Source organism: Sinocyclocheilus rhinocerous, unplaced genomic scaffold, assembly GCF_001515625.1.
Source record: "Sinocyclocheilus rhinocerous isolate Xijiao unplaced genomic scaffold, SAMN03320098_v1.1 scaffold1683, whole genome shotgun sequence".
NCBI classification, from domain to species: Eukaryota; Metazoa; Chordata; class Actinopteri; order Cypriniformes; family Cyprinidae; genus Sinocyclocheilus; species Sinocyclocheilus rhinocerous.
Window position 1 is genome coordinate 4416 of NW_015656581.1, and position 20754 is coordinate 25169.

At 36.6% G+C, this 20754-nt stretch overlaps 1 protein-coding gene across 1 annotated transcript in view; it reads left to right on the forward strand.

Moving 5' to 3' along the window:
* Positions 1-1673: 1673 nt before the first annotated feature.
* The window catches only part of LOC107720170 (protein PTHB1-like), a 90060-nt gene continuing 70979 nt past the window's right edge, over positions 1674-20754 (forward strand). Inside the window, exons 1-9 of the mRNA XM_016527803.1 lie at positions 1674-1785; positions 5251-5363; positions 8929-9079; positions 12508-12572; positions 13046-13159; positions 17626-17800; positions 18894-18978; positions 19064-19247; positions 20110-20239. Of these exons, the coding sequence (XP_016383289.1) occupies positions 5252-5363; positions 8929-9079; positions 12508-12572; positions 13046-13159; positions 17626-17800; positions 18894-18978; positions 19064-19247; positions 20110-20239 (1016 nt within the window). The 5' untranslated portion in view covers positions 1674-1785; position 5251. The remainder of the gene's footprint in view (positions 1786-5250; positions 5364-8928; positions 9080-12507; positions 12573-13045; positions 13160-17625; positions 17801-18893; positions 18979-19063; positions 19248-20109; positions 20240-20754) is intronic.

The window sequence follows — 20754 nt, forward strand, 5'->3', positions numbered from 1 at the left end:
GTTTTGCTTTACTATTTTTCAAATCAAGAAATAACTCAATATAATGTTTAATTTCTACCTTAAATAACAAAAAAAAGGCTTTCCTTTGGCCCATTTCTGTTTATGCATATGGTATTTCCCCATATTCAAACAAAAGTTGACAATAAAAGCCACATTTTGTGATAATCTTTGTCTATCAAAAAAAAAAAAAAGAAAGAAAATAAATAAAACCCTTTCAATTCAATACAAAACATTCTTCTATAAATGCAGTTAAAAAAAGGACAAAAGTACAAAACCTTAGAAAAAGTGCTTTAATAGGATTCACAATGCACTATTCTCACCTTAGATATACAATATTTTTAGGCAACGTCCATGGCATGTATATTTACACTCAGTGCACTGAAATTATTTCCAAAATGTTTTTGAAGAAATTAAATTATTATCCTTTTAGTAAATTCCTAATTAAGTAATTATTCCATCTCCTGTCTCTAATATGTAATATTAAAGGGGTAATATGACGTTGCTAAAAAGAACATTATGTTGTGTATTTGGTGTAATGCAATGTGTTTATGTGGTTTAAGGTTCAAAAAAACACATTATTTTCCACATAATGTACATTATTGTTTCTCCTCTATGCCCCGCCTTTCAAAGCTCATCGTTCTGAAAGGCGAGGTGTACGCTGATTGGCCAGCTATCCAGTGCGTTGTGATTGGCCGAATACCTCAAGCGTGTGACGGAAATGTTATGCCCCTTACCATACTGTGATGCCGTCTCCCGGCTGGAGCGACGAGACATAACCAATAAAACCCATTACAAACGAGGCATTTGTTGCATCCAGTGGGGACATAATTACTGATTATAATGACTTGTACTGTCTTTTTATGCGTTGCGTATCGCGCCGCGTAAACATAAAACCATGTCTGCTTTTGTGATCGGAGAAACGACAAACAACAAGCGCTACGCTACACTGCTCAAAACTCACGTTTGAATCATCAGTGGAAAATTCTTTAAATATCAGCAAGAGCTTGTAACACTCCAAAGAGAAAGGAAAAATTGAAATCGCATCATATGACCCCTTTAACATTTACAGTAGATCTGCAGCGTTGATCATTAACCAATCACACACGTTTCTGTTGAGCTTATTATCAATGCAATGTCCAATCAGAGGCTTTTTGATTCGTCACCGCGGAGAACGACGGAGATGGTCAGTGCGTGCGCTTCTGTATTAGCTAATTCTCTAATCATTATAAACAACAAAGTGCAGGAATGATTTAAGTAAGAGATTTATTTTGCATTGTAGACAGCTTCCCTGATTATAACTGGAGTTTTTGCGAAAGTACATAACTCAAAGTCATGGATCGCTGTTTGCTCGCTTTCTTTATATATTTAATTCCCACTTTAAATAACCGTTTAGTTTTTCATGCTACTAAATAACCAGCGCGAATTCATTCTGAAGTCTGTTGCCAGAATATGCTTTGTCCTCCACCCAAAACCACCCTCCCCCTCCAAAAAAAACTAAACATCCGGGTTGTCACATTTGATGTCAATATATGCCTTTTATATAACAGACAGATATATATATATATATATATATATAACAGATACACTTTTTATTGCTGTTAACGGAAAACTGGTGAGTGAGGATCAGGGACTTTTATTTTGATAACACGCTGTCACGTTACACAGTTCTGGCTTCAGCGTCGGTGTCAGTACCATGACAACAGCAGGTCGAGTGTGAGAAGCTGAGATGTCTTGAGCTGTCTTGTTTTACCACACATTACTGGAGAAAATATCACTGCATTCAAGGTAGAACAAAACAACTTTATGTATTTAATCTGTACCAATAAGAACAGCGTCACTTTGAACGATACAATAGTGAGAGTAGAGCAGTATGGGCAGCAAGCGCAACGAACAAACAAAGCTGAGTAGATTCAGCAGAACACTCAACATTCTGTCATTCACTGGATAAGTTATATGATTTACTATCGCATTCACAGGAATGTAAAGGCTCTCATATCGTAAAAATCGATGTTAACAGGTTAGTATGGATGCTCTCTGATTTTCTAGAATATTGACTCAAATGTAAGAACCCAGCGTGCTTTTTAAGTAAATCAATACTGCATATCAACTAGATTTTATAATCATAGTTTAATTCAATATTTGCTGTAACGTTATCTGTAGACCCTCTTGTTAAAAAGTCATATTGGTGCTATTTATATTGGACTAATTCTTTATGATTTTATGGCTCTATTAGAGATAACCACCATATATTCTTTAGATAACGCTCTTCGGTATTTTATGTGCTGAAAAGTTTTATATATTATGCCAATGCACAGAAATCTGTCCATTTTATTGGATTGGTCTACTTCCTTGCATTTCCTGTTCTCTGTGTCTCTCTGGTGTGTGGATTAGCTTTGTTAAGCAGTCAGCAGTTAGTTAGGAAAGCTGCTTGGGCTGCAGCCCAGCCAATGAAATCTGCAAGTCATGTGACCTGTCTGTCATGTTCTGCAATCAGTTGTATGTCCGGCAGACCCAGTGGTTCAGTCAGCATCAAAGACCATGTGCACAGAAGTGACCACTTGCAAACAAAGTCAGGGAATGATTTGACCTGGTCTTTCTGGAGGGGTCTTTATGCTTGCATTTTTACTCCAACATAAAATACATGAGTGTAATGAGATCCAGCAGTATTTATTCTGCTGTGGTTGCTCTTCTATTTTAATATCTGTGTATTTGGTCCACCAATATGTACAAACATTAGGTCTAATAATGTATCTCAGCTGCATGTCCTGGTATTTGCCCTTACTGAGCTTTGTGCACATTACTGTAAGTCACTTTGGTAAAAATGCACCTGATGGGAATGAAAAAATATAAGTATATATATAAAAAAAAATAATATTTAGATCCAAATTGTCTATTCTATTCTGTTGTCTGTGTATTACAGGTGCATCTCAATAAATTAGAATGTCGTGGAACGTTAATTTATTTCAGTAATTCAACTTAAATTGTGAAACTCGTGTATTAAATAAATTCAATGCACACAGATTGAAGTAGTTTAAGTCTTTGGTTCTTTTAATTGTGATGATTTTGGCTCACATTTAACAAAAACCCACCAATTCACTATCTCAACAAATTAGAATACTTCATAAGACCAATAAAAAAAACATTTTTAGTGAATTGTTGGCCTTCTGGAAAGTATGTTCATTTACTGTACATGTACTCAATACTTGGTAGGGGCTCCTTTTGCTTTAATTACTGCCTCAATTTGGCGTGGCATGGAGGTGATCAGTTTGTGGCACTGCTGAGGTGGTATGGAAGCCCAGGTTTCTTTCCTGAAGAAAGAAGGCCTTCAGCTCAATGCAAATGAGCCGTCAGCTCATCTGCATTTTTTGGTCTCTTGTTTCTCATTTTCCTCTTGACAATACCCCATAGATTCTCTATGGGGTTCAGGTCTGGTGAGTTTGCTGGCCAGTCAAGCACACCAACACCATGGTCATTTAACCAACTTTTGGTGCTTTTGGCAGTGTGGGCAGGTGCCAAATCCTGCTAGAAAATGAAATCAGCATCTTCAAAAAACTGGTCAGCAGAAGGAAGCATGAAGAGCTCCAAAATTTCTTGGTAAACGGGCGCAGTGACGTTGGTTTTCAAAAAACACAATGCACCAACACCAGCAGATGACATTGCACCCAAATCATCACAGACTGTGGAAACTTAACACTGGACTTCAAGCAACTCGGGCTATGAGCTTCTCCACCCTTCCTCCAGACTCTAGGACCTTGGTTTCCAAATGAAATACAAAACTTGCTCTCATCTGAAAAGACGACTTTGGACCACTGGGCAACAGTCCAGTTCTTCTTCTCCTTAGCCCAGGTAACATGCCTCTGATGTTGTCTGTGGTTCAGGAGTGGCTTAACAAAAGGAACTTCAGTCTGTGTGCATTGAATTTATTTAATACACGAGTTTCACAATTTGAGTTGAATTACTGAAATGAACTTTTCCACGACATTCTAATTTATTGAGATGCACCTGTATATAGATTAGTGGAAATACCTCAATAATAGTTGTAGTAGCTGTTATGCTGAAATCTATCCAAGAGCATGTTGATAAAATGAATTGAATTGAATAAAAGAACCTTAAAGGAATATAAAAAATGAAAATGAATACAAAAATATGAATACTTTCTCACCCTCAGGGCAGGCCATCCAAGATGCAGATGAGTTTGTTTCTTTATCCAAACTGATTTGGAGAAATTTAGCATTACATCACATGCTCACCAATGGATCCTCTGCAGTGAATGGGTGCCATCAGAATGAGAGTTCAGTTTCAGTTAAAATACATCTTCTGGCTAAAGTCCTTCATCCATATGTACAGATCAAGCACCATTTACAAGTGAAAACAGTCCAAAACAGTTGTAATCTGTTGGTAGATTTTGATGTGAGAGGACAACAGGGGATGCACCTTCACTACTGGGGGAAGCATTGTTATGGAATATAGACTCGTATTTTGACCAAAAGCAATTGTTTAAATGAAAAATGCCTTAATGATGGATTTGTTTCTTAAAAACATGCTGCTTTTCACTTCACAAGATGTTAATTGATTAAATAGAGTCATGTAGATTACTTGTAGATTATTGTGATGTTTTTTTATCAGTTGTATGTACTCTCATTCTGACGGCACCCATTCACTGCAGAGGATCCATTGGTGAGCAAGTGATATGATGCTACATTTTTCCAAGCCATAAGCCAAGTTATATTCAGTGAAAAGTAAAGCTGAGCTGAAAACGTAAATCTAAGATGAAGCTCATATCATAACTGTCAATTCTGGTGGTGGAAGTTACAAATGACTAAAACTGTACAGGATCTAAAACTGCAGCTCATGCTTGAAAGCCTATGAATGTCACTGAAGCAGTTCTGCAAGAAAGAAAGAGTGGGCTGAAATTCTTCCACAGTGTGAAAAACCCATAAATGCCTACAGGAAACTGTTTAGATGTGATTATTGATGCTGATGGGGTATATCCAGTTATTAATTCAGTCACTGTTTCACACAGGGGCACTGGCTGTAATTACTTCGTTAATGCTTTTTTTTTGCTTCTGGTTCACTTTTATGCATGCATAAGTTTTGGTTTAAGATCTGATGACATGCAATGTAAAAATGTGCAAAAATGCTGAAAATCAGACATGGGTGAAATTTTTTTCACAGCACTCAAGGATTTGAAGGAGGCAGATGGTACTAATACAGTAAGTAAATTTCACCTCTCTTGTCATCTCTTTACAGGATGTCTTTATTTAAGGCTCGTGATTGGTGGGCATCAGTGCTGGGTGAGGGTGAGGAGTTTGACCAGGGGTGTCTGTGTGTTGGGGATGTGGATAACAGTGGAAGTGGATATGGTGAGTTAAATTACTTATTACATGGCTCATTAAATATTGCAGTAGTAGTACAACCCCAATTCCAAAAAAGTTGGGACATTTTTTAAAATGCTATAAAAATCAAGAATCTGTCATTTGTTCATTCTCTTTAAACTTTATTTAATTGACAAACGTACAAAGACAAGATTTCCAATGTTTGCACTGACCAACTTAAATGTATTTTGTAAATATAAACAAATAAGTTGGGACAGAGACATGTTTAACACTCTGTCACATCAACTGTCCTTTTAATTACAATGTTTAATCATTTGAGAATTGAGGATACTAATTGTTAAAGTTAAAGTGTTACAATTTTTGTCCAGTCTTGCTTGATACAAGACTACAGCTGCTCATCAGTCCGTAGTCGTTATTGTCTGATTCTCCTTTTCATGATGGGCCATACATTTTCAATAGGAGACAGATCTGCTGGCCAGTCAGTCACATCCACATGTGTCTACAGATCACTGTTGTAGCACATGCTGAATGAGACCTGGCATTGTCTTGATCTAATAACCATGGACTTCCCATGAAAGATGTCTTGATGGCAGTATAAGTCTCTGTACAATCCCAATATATGCCTCCATGTCCAATGGTACATTCGCACATATGCCAATCACTGATGCCGTTTGCTCTGCTGCACCCCCATACCATGACAGGCATTTGCTTTTGCATCTGTCACTGGTGAAAGTCTGGATAGTAGTGGTTCAACGGATCACAAATCTCACGGTTCGGATCACATTACGGTTTTTGACCCACGGATCGGATAATTTTTCGGCTCAGCAAGAAAAGAAAAATATTTAAATTTAACTTGCTTTCCATTTATTACTTAAAGATCAATCATTTGACAGCACTAGTAGTATTACAATATAAGATATATCTTTTAATGTGATAAAAAAATAATAAGAATAATAAGTGCAAGGGGCGTGGTCAGATTTTCCAGTTTTTTTTCTCTCTAGCTGATCACATGCCTGAACACCGCAGCATGACGGTTTCGTATGCAATGCCATCTGAGGGCTCAGAGGTCATGCACATTCACCTGAGGTTTCCTGCCTTGCCCTACATGTACTGAGATTTCTCTGGATTCCCTGAATCTTTTCACAATATTATGTATGGTAGTTGGTGAAAGACCTAAATTCTTTGCAATTTTGCATTGAGAAATGTGATTTTTGATTTGTTTCCGGTTTGGGGAAGTTCCACACAAAAAGACTGAAACAAATCCTTTCAAATCATAAGGCCGAATTACAAATAATCCTTATTCGTCAGTTTGACTGAATGAGGTGTACATTTTCCTTTATGTTCTGTTTTCAGATATTAGGAGAATAAGGCAACACTTGGTATATTAATGTGATGTGATATAACAAGAATATCCAAGGAAGAGCTCTTTTCAATCGGCTGCATTCTTTTTTTCTTTTCTTTTGTATTCCATTGTAACAGTATGAAAAACGACAACATGTACTGCGTGTTTGTGATCTGCTCTCCCTATTTTATTTATGAGATATCTCATGAACAATTCTCTGCAATGCACAAAGGATCTTTCGTTTCCAGGTTTGTTTTCATACAGATACTAACTGTAATTGTTGAGCTTTAGGGGTTATCCATGTATGTTGAAAGTAATTTGTTAATGCTTTACACTTTTACATTTCCTTATAAATGATCGATGGTTGAAGGGTGAGTAGAATAACGTCACCTCATTGTATCCAGTTTTTGAACGTGCTTATTATTGCGTTTATAGAGCAAACCTTTTGCTGATTGTGTACAGCTTAATGGAAGTTACTCCCATAATTTGCGCAAAGCGTCATGGGGTGTAAGAAAAAGAAGGATATTTTTCTTTCAATTTAAATACATTGACATTTCATTTTGTATATTGTAGTGTCAACAACAGTGTTGGGCAAGTTACTTCCAAAATATAATACATTATATATTACTTATTACTTCCTTTTAAAAGTAATTAGTTACATTACAATATAACTGTCTCTGAATTGTAATGCGTTACACTACTTTTAAGTTACTTGTGAGTTACTTTCACTTTCAAGCACAAACCGCAATTAGCCTACATTCAGAAATAATAGCGGTAAATAAAGCGGAATGTTATAGGCCCTAATGAACAAGCATTAAACACAATAGCAAGCCTATAGACTATTTTAGTTCTCCTCACTCCACAACAAATCCTTCAAATTTAACTGTATTCAGAACAAAACAAGAATGAAAAATATAAGTTGCTAAACAAGCCAAAACGAATTAAGTTAAAGCGAAACTGAAAGCAAACGCCTTTGTTCTCACGCAGCCTACCTCTATCATTCGGCACGAATCCAAATGTTTTCATATTCGCGATGTATTTGAATGCTAAACTATTAGCCTATTTAGTATGTAAACCATGCTTTTGTAGGCTACTTAACGCGCTTTCCGAAAAAAAAAAAAAGAAAAGAAAATATCACACTCTTCACATGAACAAATATGTGCTTGGCCCGAGCTCAGGCTGAACGACCCTTCGAAACTGCAATGTGTTTACGTTTATTTTAGGATGCGCTTGTCATCTCGGTTTCCTTTCCGTGAACTTTTGCAGAGCGCAGCGCCACAAAAATGAACCAAACTCAGCAGCATATTTTACAATATTGTCTTTTTTCTTTCGTTTTGTTAATCGGTTAATTATTTGAGTCAAATATATTTCGCGTTAGACTTGTGCCGGTATTCGGTAATGCGATATATCACGGTAATGAATATGCACGATATTGTTATCGTGGGCACTTCTAAATACCGTGAATAATTATATATTACAAATTATTCCGAATTTTGAATGAATTTTAAGAATACTTTTCCCATCAACTGGTCAAAATGCACAACACCGCCGTATGCTGCATGAAAGATGCGTGCGCACTCTGATGTAAACAAGCGCGAGCGAGAGGCACATGGCGGAACATGTGAGAGACGCACTGAATGAAAGCGCACTTTCACTCTCTGACAGCAGATGGCGCTAAACTGCAGAAATAATAATAATAATAATAATAATAATCTTTTATATGTAGACTATGATTTAATAAAAACAAATTGTTATTTTTTATTTAAACTTAATTTCTGTTGCTTGTCTGCGCTCATCCGCCGCATTTTCTCTTCTCCGACCCCGCAGTAGGCTATGCCCATCTCACATATGTAGAATCCGTCTCAGTCATCTCAACCATCGAATTACAGCAACAGGAAATAGACAAAGTATTTTACCCGCGGAATTTATTGTCTGGTGCTGTTTTGCGGTGTTGGTAAATTCACCACTTAATTTTGAGTTAAAATATGTTGTTGTAACGTGCGTTACTGAGATTGTAACGAGTAATAATATTACCCAAATTTTATTAGTAATGCGTTATATTACTGCGTTACAGCAAAAAGTAATATACTACTGTAATATCGTTACTTTTGTAATGCGTTACTCCCAACACTGGTCAACAATCGGACCCATATTTGAAGAGTGAGCATGTACGTAATTACTTAAGGGACCCTGGAGTAGGATTGTAAGCTGTTTACATTCTCTCTTTCTCTCTCCTGTTCTCTAATCCAGATAAGATTGTAGTGGGCAGTTTTATGGGGATGTTACGCATCTTCTCACCACACCCTGCTAAACCAGATGAGCAGACGGAAGCTGATGCCCAGCTGCTGGAGGTTCAATTGCCTGATCCCATCATTCAAGTGGAGATGGGCGAGTTTGTCTCGTAAGTCTCACGTGCTGTTTCTACCATTATGAGTGACTGTTCAGATTCACATTACAACAGTCATCACTACCAACTCAACCACATCCCTACAAAATCATAATCAGCACATTTATCAATCTGAAATTAATCAATCAATCAAAATGATAAAAGTTAGATAAAGTATTTGTTTATTTCATGTCCCATATTTTTCTGAAATAAAAAAATCTAATTAAAGCGTATCAAGTACTGGAAACCAACATTTCTTCTCTCTAAATTCTGTTACCTATTCTGGTGTTTTTTGAGGTTTATTTAATTTTTTAATGATGTTTATTACTAGAAATTAAATAAACCATACAAACCAGGTGTTTATTCAGAAAATTAACATTTTACTTTAGGGTTATCAACTCCTTTCACTGATACTTCACTGATATTTTTTGCAGCTTCAAGTCCTATTTTGTACCCTACTCAAGGGAAGTGCAGCACAGGGCTTCTGTAGTCTTTATTATGTGCCTAATTCTAAACACACATATTCCAAATTATGATGCAACTACATTAATTATGATTAGTACTCTATGTTCTCTTATACTGTCTTCATACTATGTCTGCAGCAAATGCAGTCAGATTTTCAAACTTGCGAAAGAAACTGTCACTTCTGATTCCTATAATGGAATCTTATAATGGCTCCTTTAAGAAAAATAATTGTTTTTATCAATGGTAAATAATTGATATGTTCATAAAAAATACAATTAAATGTCATACACAAATAACAGAATTATCTCCTGTGTTATTTGTTAGATAGTTTGATGACTTTTGCCAGTTTTAAGTATACTTTTAATATGATAGAACTAACATCCTGAAACACTGCAGGATGCTTTGGTGCTGTATGTATCAAAGTACCATGCTATTAATGCCTGATATAGTAGCTTATACCATGGTACTTCTAGAATGTTGAGATATGCAAGTATACTGTATGCATTTGTATCAGCCTAGATTATTTGCTTTTTTAATTTCTTATAATCATTGCTAATTTGTTTTGTTTCTAAAAGATCTGCCACATGAAAGAGCAGTTGAAATACCTTGGTATTCATTGAGTTCTTGGCATACTGGGACTTTTTCCTTTCATTTGTGCATATGTTATTCCTAATCTCTCCAATAGAGAACCTTACTTTTGTTTGGCAACACACAGAAAATCCAAAGCTAAAACATTGAGGCTTTACTCTCTGCTCAGACTGGCTGAAACAATCACCAATATGTAAACAAGTGGAGGACCAGATTTTTTTTTTCAACTTCAGTCATTGAACATAATGCACATGAAGTGATGATCACAGCAGAGAGGTCTGATAAAAGACATTTATTGTTCTATTGATTCCTGGCCACTGTCTAGTTGAAGTTCTAATGCTTAACCTGAAGCAGCATCTCACAATATTTAGAAATGTATCATGTTTGAATAGAAGAATTGTTCTTCTCTGTAGGTCTGATCTATAGCTGGTTTAAGGCAGATCATATTTGATACATCAGGCTTTTATGTCTCCTACAGTATGATAGGAGAATATGGAGCTCATAATCAAGAAGGAAAACAGTATAGCAGACTACTTACATAAAATGTATAAATATCAGTTGTCACTCTGTATCTCCCAATAATATGTCTTTGTAAGATGATATTTAAATGCTTACACTCTAAAAAATGCTTCATCCCAGCTTTGGGTCAAATATGGACTATAGGGCTGTCAAAAAAAATTCGAATGTCGAATTTAAAATAAAAATCCACATTCGAATGCAAAAACATTGCATTGGAATTTTAGGTGTGCGTTGAGGAGGCAGCTTTATCAGTGGCGCACGAGATGCGATGTAAGTGTCATTGCATTTGAATGTTTTTGTTAACCTATCCAGTTGAAGTCACTAGATGCGGCGCTGCTGCGTTGTTAATTACAAATATTGCGGGAAAAGAGAACATCAATGCGGAGAAGACCTTGTTTACGTCAAAACTGAAACCAAGCCATTCACACAGAACACATATTTCGTGCATTTTCTAGAAGGACATCTATCACCGTTGCTCTCGTGTCTCGCACAAAAGAGCCGCATGTTTAGAAAGTCATATAAAATTAATGCAAGTTCAACTTTGAAAAAACACATCTCGAGACTTTTCACAGATAGGCAAGTTATCTTATGATTTGATTAAATGTGCGTTAGTAATATTTTGCTCGACGCCCTCTTGTGGCCTCAGGAGTGAAGCCAAAAGTTTTTCTTCACCCTAACTGAAATTATGCATTTTAAATTCGAATATAATTCGAATTTTGATAATATTTAAGTAAAAAATTTGAATTTAGTTTTTCAGCCATTTTGACAGCCCTAATGGACTAACCCAACTTTTGGGTTAAAAATGTAATAAAACAATTTAACCCAACAGCTGGGTTAGTCCATATTTGACCCAAAGTTGGGTTGAAACAACCCATAATTTTTTTGTGATTTTATGATCAAAGCTCTGTAGTTTTCATGATGGGGGCAAAACATATAATGCAGCGCAATATAATGAACAAAGAAAATGTTCCTCTAAAGCCTGATTTTTAACATTTTAACATTATTTTTCTAAAAAAATATATATGGATCAATCAAGTAAACCTAAGTTGCCTCAGTCTGGTGGACCCTGGACCACAAAACCAGTCATAAGGGTCAATTTTTCGAAATGGAGATTTATACATCATCTGAAAGCTGAATAAATAAGCTTTCCATTGATGTATGGTTTGTTAGGATAGGACAATATTTGTTCGATATACAACTATTTGAAAATCTGGAATCTGAGGGTGCAAAAAAATCAAAATATTGATAAAATTGCCTTTAAAGTTGTACAAATGAAGTAATTAGCAATGCATATTACTAATCAAAAGTTAAGTTTTAATATATTTACAGTAGGAAATTTACAAAATATCTTCATGGAACATGATCTTTACTTAATATCCTAATGATATTTGGCATAAAAGAAAAATCAATTATTTTGACCCATACAATGTATTTTTGGCTATTGCTACAAATATACCCCAGCGACTTAAGACTGGTTTTGTGCTCCAGGGTCACATATATTAACAATGAAAAAGTTATTCTTAAATTTACTTTATACAAATCAGTAAAGATTTCACAGCAAAAAGACACATGGATCTGAAGGTGGACGTTTTTAGTATACTACTAAAACGCCTTTTTATAAACTATCAATCAGACAACAGAAGGCATATAGAAGATGCCAAAGATGCCAGGAGCAAAGTTTTGATAATGTGGATCATTTAGTGGCCTTAGAATTTTGTGTATCAAATATGTCAAATATGGCATTATAGGGTTAATGTTGGAATTCCTTTGTTACTGCATGTACATCTTTAAAAAGAGCTGAGTCAGGCATTTTTGTGAGAGATTTAAGGAAAAAAAAAACCTCCCTTTTCTCCCTTTGTCTTGTATTGTAGTTGTTCAGAGTTGCTCCATCTGGCAGTGCTTCACCCCAGGAAGCTGTCTGTCTATGCTGTGTCAGGTTGGTTTTCCACAGATTCAGACCTACCTTATGTTGTACTTCCTCTCAAATACTGCCGTAAAACTTTGCATATTAGGAGTTGACTTTTTTTTTTTTTTTTGTTCTGAAAAGCCGTTACCTCTTAAACAGAACTGTACACATGCAGTGGTCATTTTTGTATTTTCTTTATTGACTTTACACTGATATTATAATTGTAGACCAGGGGTTCCCAAAGTGGGTTCTGGGGTCAGCAGCCCATAGCCATGGAGTACGTAAAATAATTTTAGGGCCCTATGATTTCCACAATTTGGACAGAATTGCAGAATCCATTCATAAAAATTGAATTTATTTTACGTTCATGACAACCTGTCAAGATAGAAGTTCAGTTTAACTTAAAAAGTCAATCTGTCTTATTTTTATCTGGTCTTCAGATTTTGTGCACCAAATGTATGTGCTCTTGCAGATGTGGTGTTTGCTGGTGTTGGTTTTCTCAGGTACTGCTGGGAATGTTGAACATGGTGACCAGTATCAGCTGCGACTGGTGTATGAACACAGCTTACAGAGAACAGCTTGCAACATGACATGTGGTCCCTTTGGGGGTGTCACAGGTAATTGATATTATCGGCATTCCACACATAATACATCTCATTCTAAAACTGAGAACATTCTCTTCTCTTTGCCTTTTCTGTCTTTATCTTGTGATACATAATTGATCGTTAGTGTGATGGAATAGATGGAATAGTTTGATAGTTTAGATTTTTATAATGTAGTAGTAAATGTTGAAATTAACATTAGCTAAGATTAAGGGGCATTTTTTTATTGTTAATTCATGTTAATGTAATAACACATGTTAAAACAAATAGAACGTTACTCATACATTCATTCTTATTCACATCATTCTCAAAATAGTTTAAACTTAATGCTCTATTTATTCTCAATGAACATCTGCCTGTAAATTCGGGGTTTGTTTGTGTGAAGACAGCTGCTTAAAGTTGACCCACTATAAATAAAATAGTAGCACATGTTCGTTTAATAGGATTTTAGACTTACAGTAGTACCTTTTTTTGGGCAGTTCTCTTATCAACCACATAAGGGCAGCACAGTCTCTATGATGGAGTTCATCAACCATTAGTCACATTTCATCTGCACGTGACAGAGCCAAGAGAGTATAAAAGGGAGAAGACGCAAGATAAATATTGTAATAATAAATTGTATTTCCTAAAATGCTGGCTGCAGATATTGGTCTTTTCCCATTCAAGTAGATAGCAGCAATACTTGTAAAAAAAAAAAAATGTAGGGATGACAGTGTGAACTGACCTATATTAAAGGGACTTTTGTACAGAGCTAATCATTTAACCATCTTTATGTATAACATACTGTAGTATGACTTCTAATACAGATGAGAGTGAATAAATATAACAGTAAAGGGGCTAGTTGCATGAAAGGTTTAGACTGGTCTTACAAGTTAGTCATCCAATTTTTTCTTCAAGACTGGTTATCAATTTTTTTTTTAATTCAGTTACATAAAAGCATAGATTAGTCTAAGTTAAATCCAAAAATGATGGATTTCTTATTGGCTAACTGCTAGTACTTAAGGCACTGTCTTAATATAGAGGCTAAGTTTATGCAGCTGGCCCCAGAACAACCCAGAAAACATTTGACAAGCACAGTAGACAAATAAGCACTGATTTTATGTTAGCTTGGGCCGTGGCTATTCTCTTAGATGTTTATTTCTTATTATTAAAAGGACAGATCTGACTCTAAATTCTGATTTGATGAGCTGCTTCGAAGCCATTGCAGAATGCAGACAAATAAAATTAGCGCACAATCTGCATTAATTCAGTTGCTACATTATTCAGAACCAGAGCAACCTACTCTATATTAGTTAGGAGGTGGAAAAAGTGTTTAGACTTTAGTGATTCAAAATAATAAATGCAACTATTTATGCATATTAGGAGTTGACTTTTTTTTTTTTTTTTGTTCTGAAAAGCCGTTACCTCTTAAACAGAACTGTACACATGCAGTGGTCATTTTTGTATTTTCTTTATTGACTTTACACTGATATTATAATTGTAGACCAGGGGTTCCCAAAGTGGGTTCTGGGGTCAGCAGCCCATAGCCATGGAGTACGTAAAATAATTTTAGGGCCCTATGATTTCCACAATTTGGACAGAATTGCAGAATCCATTCATAAAAATTGAATTTATTTTACGTTCATGACAACCTGTCAAGATAGAAGTTCAGTTTAACTTAAAAAGTCAATCTGTCTTATTTTTATCTGGTCTTCAGATTTTGTGCACCAAATGTATGTGCTCTTGCAGATGTGGTGTTTGCTGGTGTTGGTTTTCTCAGGTACTGCTGGGAATGTTGAACATGGTGACCAGTATCAGCTGCGACTGGTGTATGAACACAGCTTACAGAGAACAGCTTGCAACATGACATGTGGTCCCTTTGGGGGTGTCACAGGTAATTGATATTATCGGCATTCCACACATAATACATCTCATTCTAAAACTGAGAACATTCTCTTCTCTTTGCCTTTTCTGTCTTTATCTTGTGATACATAATTGATCGTTAGTGTGATGGAATGTGTGATATTAGATGGTCCTCTTACATGTTTTATGTCTCACTACACATTATTTTCATTTGACTGAGAGCTTGACTTGGACATTTAAAAACTCTTAATTTCTTCTGAGCCATTCTTTTGTGCATTTACTTGCATATTTTGCAGTTCTGTGTCGAAGATGAATGAAAGGCTTATGGGTTTGGAACGACATGAGGGTAAAATGATGATAGAATTTTCGTTTTTAGCTGAACCTTTAAGAAGGAAATATGATCTTCACAATCTGGCTAAAGCTGTTGAAAATGGAGATCTGAGCTGAGGTGAGACAGCAGAGCCTTTGATTCTCATAATACTCCTCATGACCTGCTGATAGCTTTGGAGGACTGTCAGTGATTTCTGAATACAGTTCCAGACATGTGCGCACACACACGCACACTCCGAACATGCTCTCAAAGCTAAATAATCACTGCTGTGTCTCATTGCTATAAACGTTTCCCCAGACCCACCCAACATTCCTAGAGCAATTCAGTAGAAATTTGGGGTCATTTTGCAAATTCAAAACAGGATTTTCTTGTTCTTTTGAGACAAAACACTTTCCAAGAATAGGGTACTAAATTGACCTAGAAACTCCCATCGAGGAGGTCCATCATCCACTTCAGGGGGTCGAACAAAATATTAAATTAATGGTTTTGTCTTAGGTTTGTTTTATATAAGGTTTTTCAACCTTTACAACCCTTCAGCAAGTCCTTGGACATGTCTATAACATAGAAAACTAGTAAAAATAATTATCTAAAACGAAATAATTACAAAAACAATTATTTGAATATCATTTTAACAGATTATGTCAGAATTAGACACTTTTGTATGATTTTACAGTGCGTTATCTTTCTTGTTGAAAAGGTCAAGGTAAGGGTCATGGGAAATGGACTGCTTGTGTACAAGAAACCTTCAGTGCATTGTTGTTCTGGTGAAGTGAATATTGATGCATTGAACAATCTCCAGTGTCTCTGTGTTTAGATTAATTGGTGCAGTTAACATCGTCTTCTCTTTTAAAACTCAGGTATGAGACACTGGCTGTAGCCACAGATGCAGACACCAGACAAGACTCTGATCAGCAGAGCAAGAGCTCAGGGAAGAGACTGACGGTGCGTTTCCTGCCGATTGAAAGTGCTACTGTTTCCAGTGTGAGTATTTGCCTTTGGATATGACTGTGTGTATGTTTGTCCTCAGGCTGACTGGACACTGGTGTTAGGAGAAGAGGCTCTAGATATCTGTGTTCCCACCCTTTGGGGGTGTCACAGGTAATTGATATTATCGGCATTCCACACATAATACATCTCATTCTAAAACTGAGAACATTCTCTTCTCTTTGCCTTTTCTGTCTTTATCTTGTGATACATAATTGATCGTTAGTGTGATGGAATAGATGGAATAGTTTGATAGTTTAGATTTTTATAATGTAGTAGTAAATGTTGAAATTAACATTAGCTAAGATTAAGGGGCATTTTTTTATTGTTAATTCATGTTAATGTAATAACACATGTTAAAACAAATAGAACGTTACTCATACATTCATTCTTATTCACATCATTCTCAAAATAGTTTAAACTTAATGCTCTATTTATTCTCAATGAACATCTGCCTGTAAATTCGGGGTTTGTTTGTGTGAAGACAGCTGCTTAAAGTTGACCCACTATAAATAAAATAGTAGCACATGTTCGTTTAATAGGATTTTAGACTTACAGTAGTACCTTTTTTTGGGCAGTTCTCTTATCAACCACATGAAGGCAGCACAGTCTCTATGATGGAGTACATCAACCAATAGTCACATTGGATCTGCACATGACAGAGCCTAGATAGTATAAAAGGGAGAAGACACAACAGAAATATGAATAAGAAAAATTATATTTCCTAATACGGCAGCTGTAGATATTGTTCTTTCCCCTATCCTATTACTTGCATTCAAAAAAAAAATCCTAGGGATGACAGTGTGAACTGACCTGGATTAAAGGGACTTTTGTACAGAGCCATCTTTATGTATAGCATAGTTTGACTTCTAATACAGATGGGAGTGAATAAATATCATAACACTACAGAACGACCCAGATTTGACACAAACACAATAGACAAATAAACACTGATAAACGATGTTAGCTTGGCTATTCTCTTTGATGTTTATTTCTTATTATTAAAAGGACAGTTCTGACTCTGAATTCTGATTTGATGAGCTATTAGTGCACATTCTGTATTAATTCACCAAGTCGCTACATCACTTGGAACCATAAACAACCTAGACTATACTAGTTGGAGGAAGAAGTGTTTAGTTTTTTGTTATGATAAATAATAAATGTAACTATTTAACATTGGTGTGTGTGTGTGTGTAATATTGAGGAAATCTGGGCTATGTAAATCTGTTCGTGTTTTTATCTGCACAACAAAGCTGCAAAATACTATTGAGTATGTCCTTCTGTTCTCTTGTCTCAACTGAATATTTCCTGTGCTGTTGTGCAGGTCATCATTTCATCTGTATCCAGTCCATGGATGGGATGCTGATGTTTTTTGAGCAGGAGACTTATGCTTTTGGTCGCTTCCTGCCAGGATTCTTGTTGCCCGGCCCTCTGAGCTACTGCATCCGCACTGACTCCTTCATCACGGTCTCCTCCACCCGGCAGGTGGAGTGCTACAGGTGAGACTAATTCACTCCCTGACCAATTGTCCATATAGTCACTGGCCATATCCGTCCATATGCAGATTCATTCTTATTGAACGTACAGGATATGTGGATATTCTGTACATTTACTTTTTCATTATTCCTTTGGTCATATCTTTAAATATAAATTTTAGAGACACATCATCAAACACATCCTCTGTCTCCACCATGTTTAAAATAAGTGCAGGAGTGTATTAGAAAACAAAATAGGTGAAAAAAATTGTGTTTCAGAAAGCACATGGTAGGTTAGGCGTAACACTTTTTCCAGCATATCCTTAGAGAAATGTTTTTACATCCGAATGAAATTTCCATTGATTGATCGCCACTGTTTATTTTTGCTGTGTTGCTGTTCTCCTTGTGGCAAACGATATGGGTCATGTTTCATTTCCAGACACATTTGGTATCCGTAAGGGAGCGAAGGTAACATAGCACAATAAAAGAGGAAATAGCTTTTGATGATGGTGTCAGATTTATATACTCAAAACGTTCACAATTAAATATTATTAGTTATTAATTATAGTGTTGATATGATAAAGAAAAATCATAAGACTATGTTTTTTTTTTTAATATAATGTAAATTGTGACCCTGGAGCACAAAACCAGTCTTAAGTCGCTGGGGTATATTTGTAGCAATAGCCAAAAATACATTGTATGGGTCAAAATTGATTTTTCTTTTATGCCAAAAATCATTAGGACATTAAGTAACGATCATGTTCCATGAAGATATTTTGTAAATTTCCTACTGTAAATTAGGGGTCGACCGATATGTGTTTTTCAGAGCCGAAGCCGATACAGATTATTACAGATCAAGTAGACCGATAACCGATATTTTGAACCGATATATATGTCTGGTGTAAAAATGAAAATGAATGTCAAAATTAAGAATAACAAGGGCTCTGACAAAAACTGCCTTCTCTGGTGTTGGTTGTGTAGTACTCCCACACTGCACTTCTTACTCTTGTCTTCCTCTGTGCATCCATCTACAATAATGATGCATTGAACAATCTCCAGTGTCTCTGTGTTTAGATTAATTGGTGCAGTTAACATCGTCTTCTCTTTTAAAACTCAGGTATGAGACACTGGCTGTAGCCACAGATGCAGACACCAGACAAGACTCTGATCAGCAGAGCAAGAGCTCAGGGAAGAGACTGACGGTGCGTTTCCTGCCGATTGAAAGTGCTACTGTTTCCAGTGTGAGTATTTGCCTTTGGATATGACTGTGTGTATGTTTGTCCTCAGGCTGACTGGACACTGGTGTTAGGAGAAGAGGCTCTAGATATCTGTGTTCCCAACACATCTTCAGCGATGTCCTCCATCTTTGTGCTGGGGGAGAGAAATTTCTTTTGTCTCAAGGATAATGGTCAGATCCGCTTCATGAAGAAATTGGAGTTCAACCCCAGCTGTTTCTTGCCCTACGGATCAGGTGACCTATACTGCCTTTAACTCTTCATGCTGTGCTGTTTAAAGGGTTAGTTCACCCAAAAATGAAAATTCTGTCATTAATTACTCACCCTCATGTCGTTTCAAACCCGTAAGTCTGACCCTGCATAGACAGCAATACAACTGAAATGTTCCCAAGTCCAGAAACGTAGTAAGGAGATCTGTAAAATAATCCATGTGACATCAGGGGTTCAACCGCAATTTTACGAAGCTACGAGAATACTTTTTGTGGCCAAAAGAAAAAAGAAAAAAAACGACTTTATTCAACAATTCGTCTCCTCCGCATCACCCTGTAGTGCCATTTTGGAGAGTATCAGCTGGACGTAAACAACGTATGCTGTTCTGTGTCAGCTGCGTCATGATGGATCTGTTTCCTAAGTTGTTGTGATTTGATCTGAACAAAAACAGCGTTTCCGTGTGACGCAGCTGACACAGAACAGCATACGCTGTTTACGTCCAGTGGATACTCTCCAAAATGGCGCTACAGGGAGGAGACGAATTGTTGAATAAAGTCGTTTTTTTTTTCTCTTTTGCGCACAAAAACTATTTTTCGCATTTTGTCGCTGCCCATATCAATGAATGACAGTGTTCACATCGGAAGCGTGATGGCTGACCCTTTCTTTCATTTTGGCCACAGAACGGAGATGTGTATATGTGTGTGTTGGTGAGAGGGGTGTTGGTTTGTAGGAAAGTGAGAGATAGACGTCTTCTGGTGGTTTGGAAGTGGATGCAGTCTATCATTTAACTACTGCATTGACTCTCCATGTGAGGTCCAGAGACCACAGACCATCTGAACACACTTCCTCCTTCATACTCAGCTGTCTTCTCTCTGGCTTTGTCTTCAGTTTCTGAGGGTTCCACCAACATCCTGATGTGTAACCATAACAACATGCTGCTGGTGTACCAGGATGTGACGCTGAAGTGGGCGTCCCAGCTGTCCTGTGTGCCTGTGGCTGTACGTGTCGCTAACTTCCCGTAAGTGAGCGCTGCCCAAATGAATCTTTCCTGTCTGTCCTTAATCTCCTTAACATCCATTCTTAGAGTTCTAAGTTAGACTGAATATGAGCTGCTGTGTGTGGTATATGCTATCATTCTCAAGGTTGTGTCTGCGCTATGTCTCTTTAAAGCATTCAGTGTTTGTGGGTTTGCTTAGAGTGGTTCTCATATGTAGAGGTAACAGATACGTCTGTAGAGAGAGTGTTTAACTGCACTGGTCTCTCTGGCCATCCTGCACAGGTCACTCACTCTGCCATTGTCCGTCCTGTCTCTCTTCTACTGGCCTCACATTAAAAGAGCGTCTGTCAGCACCACCTAAATGAGCTGATGTGCTTGTCTTGGTTCACGTCTCTAGCACACACACACACACACACACGCATAACCACTCACACCTTCCCTTTCTCAAACTTTACTATATTAAAGATAAATAATAAAATGCAGCTAACCATACAATCATACATAGATAGAATAGGTTAACAAATGGGCTTATCAAG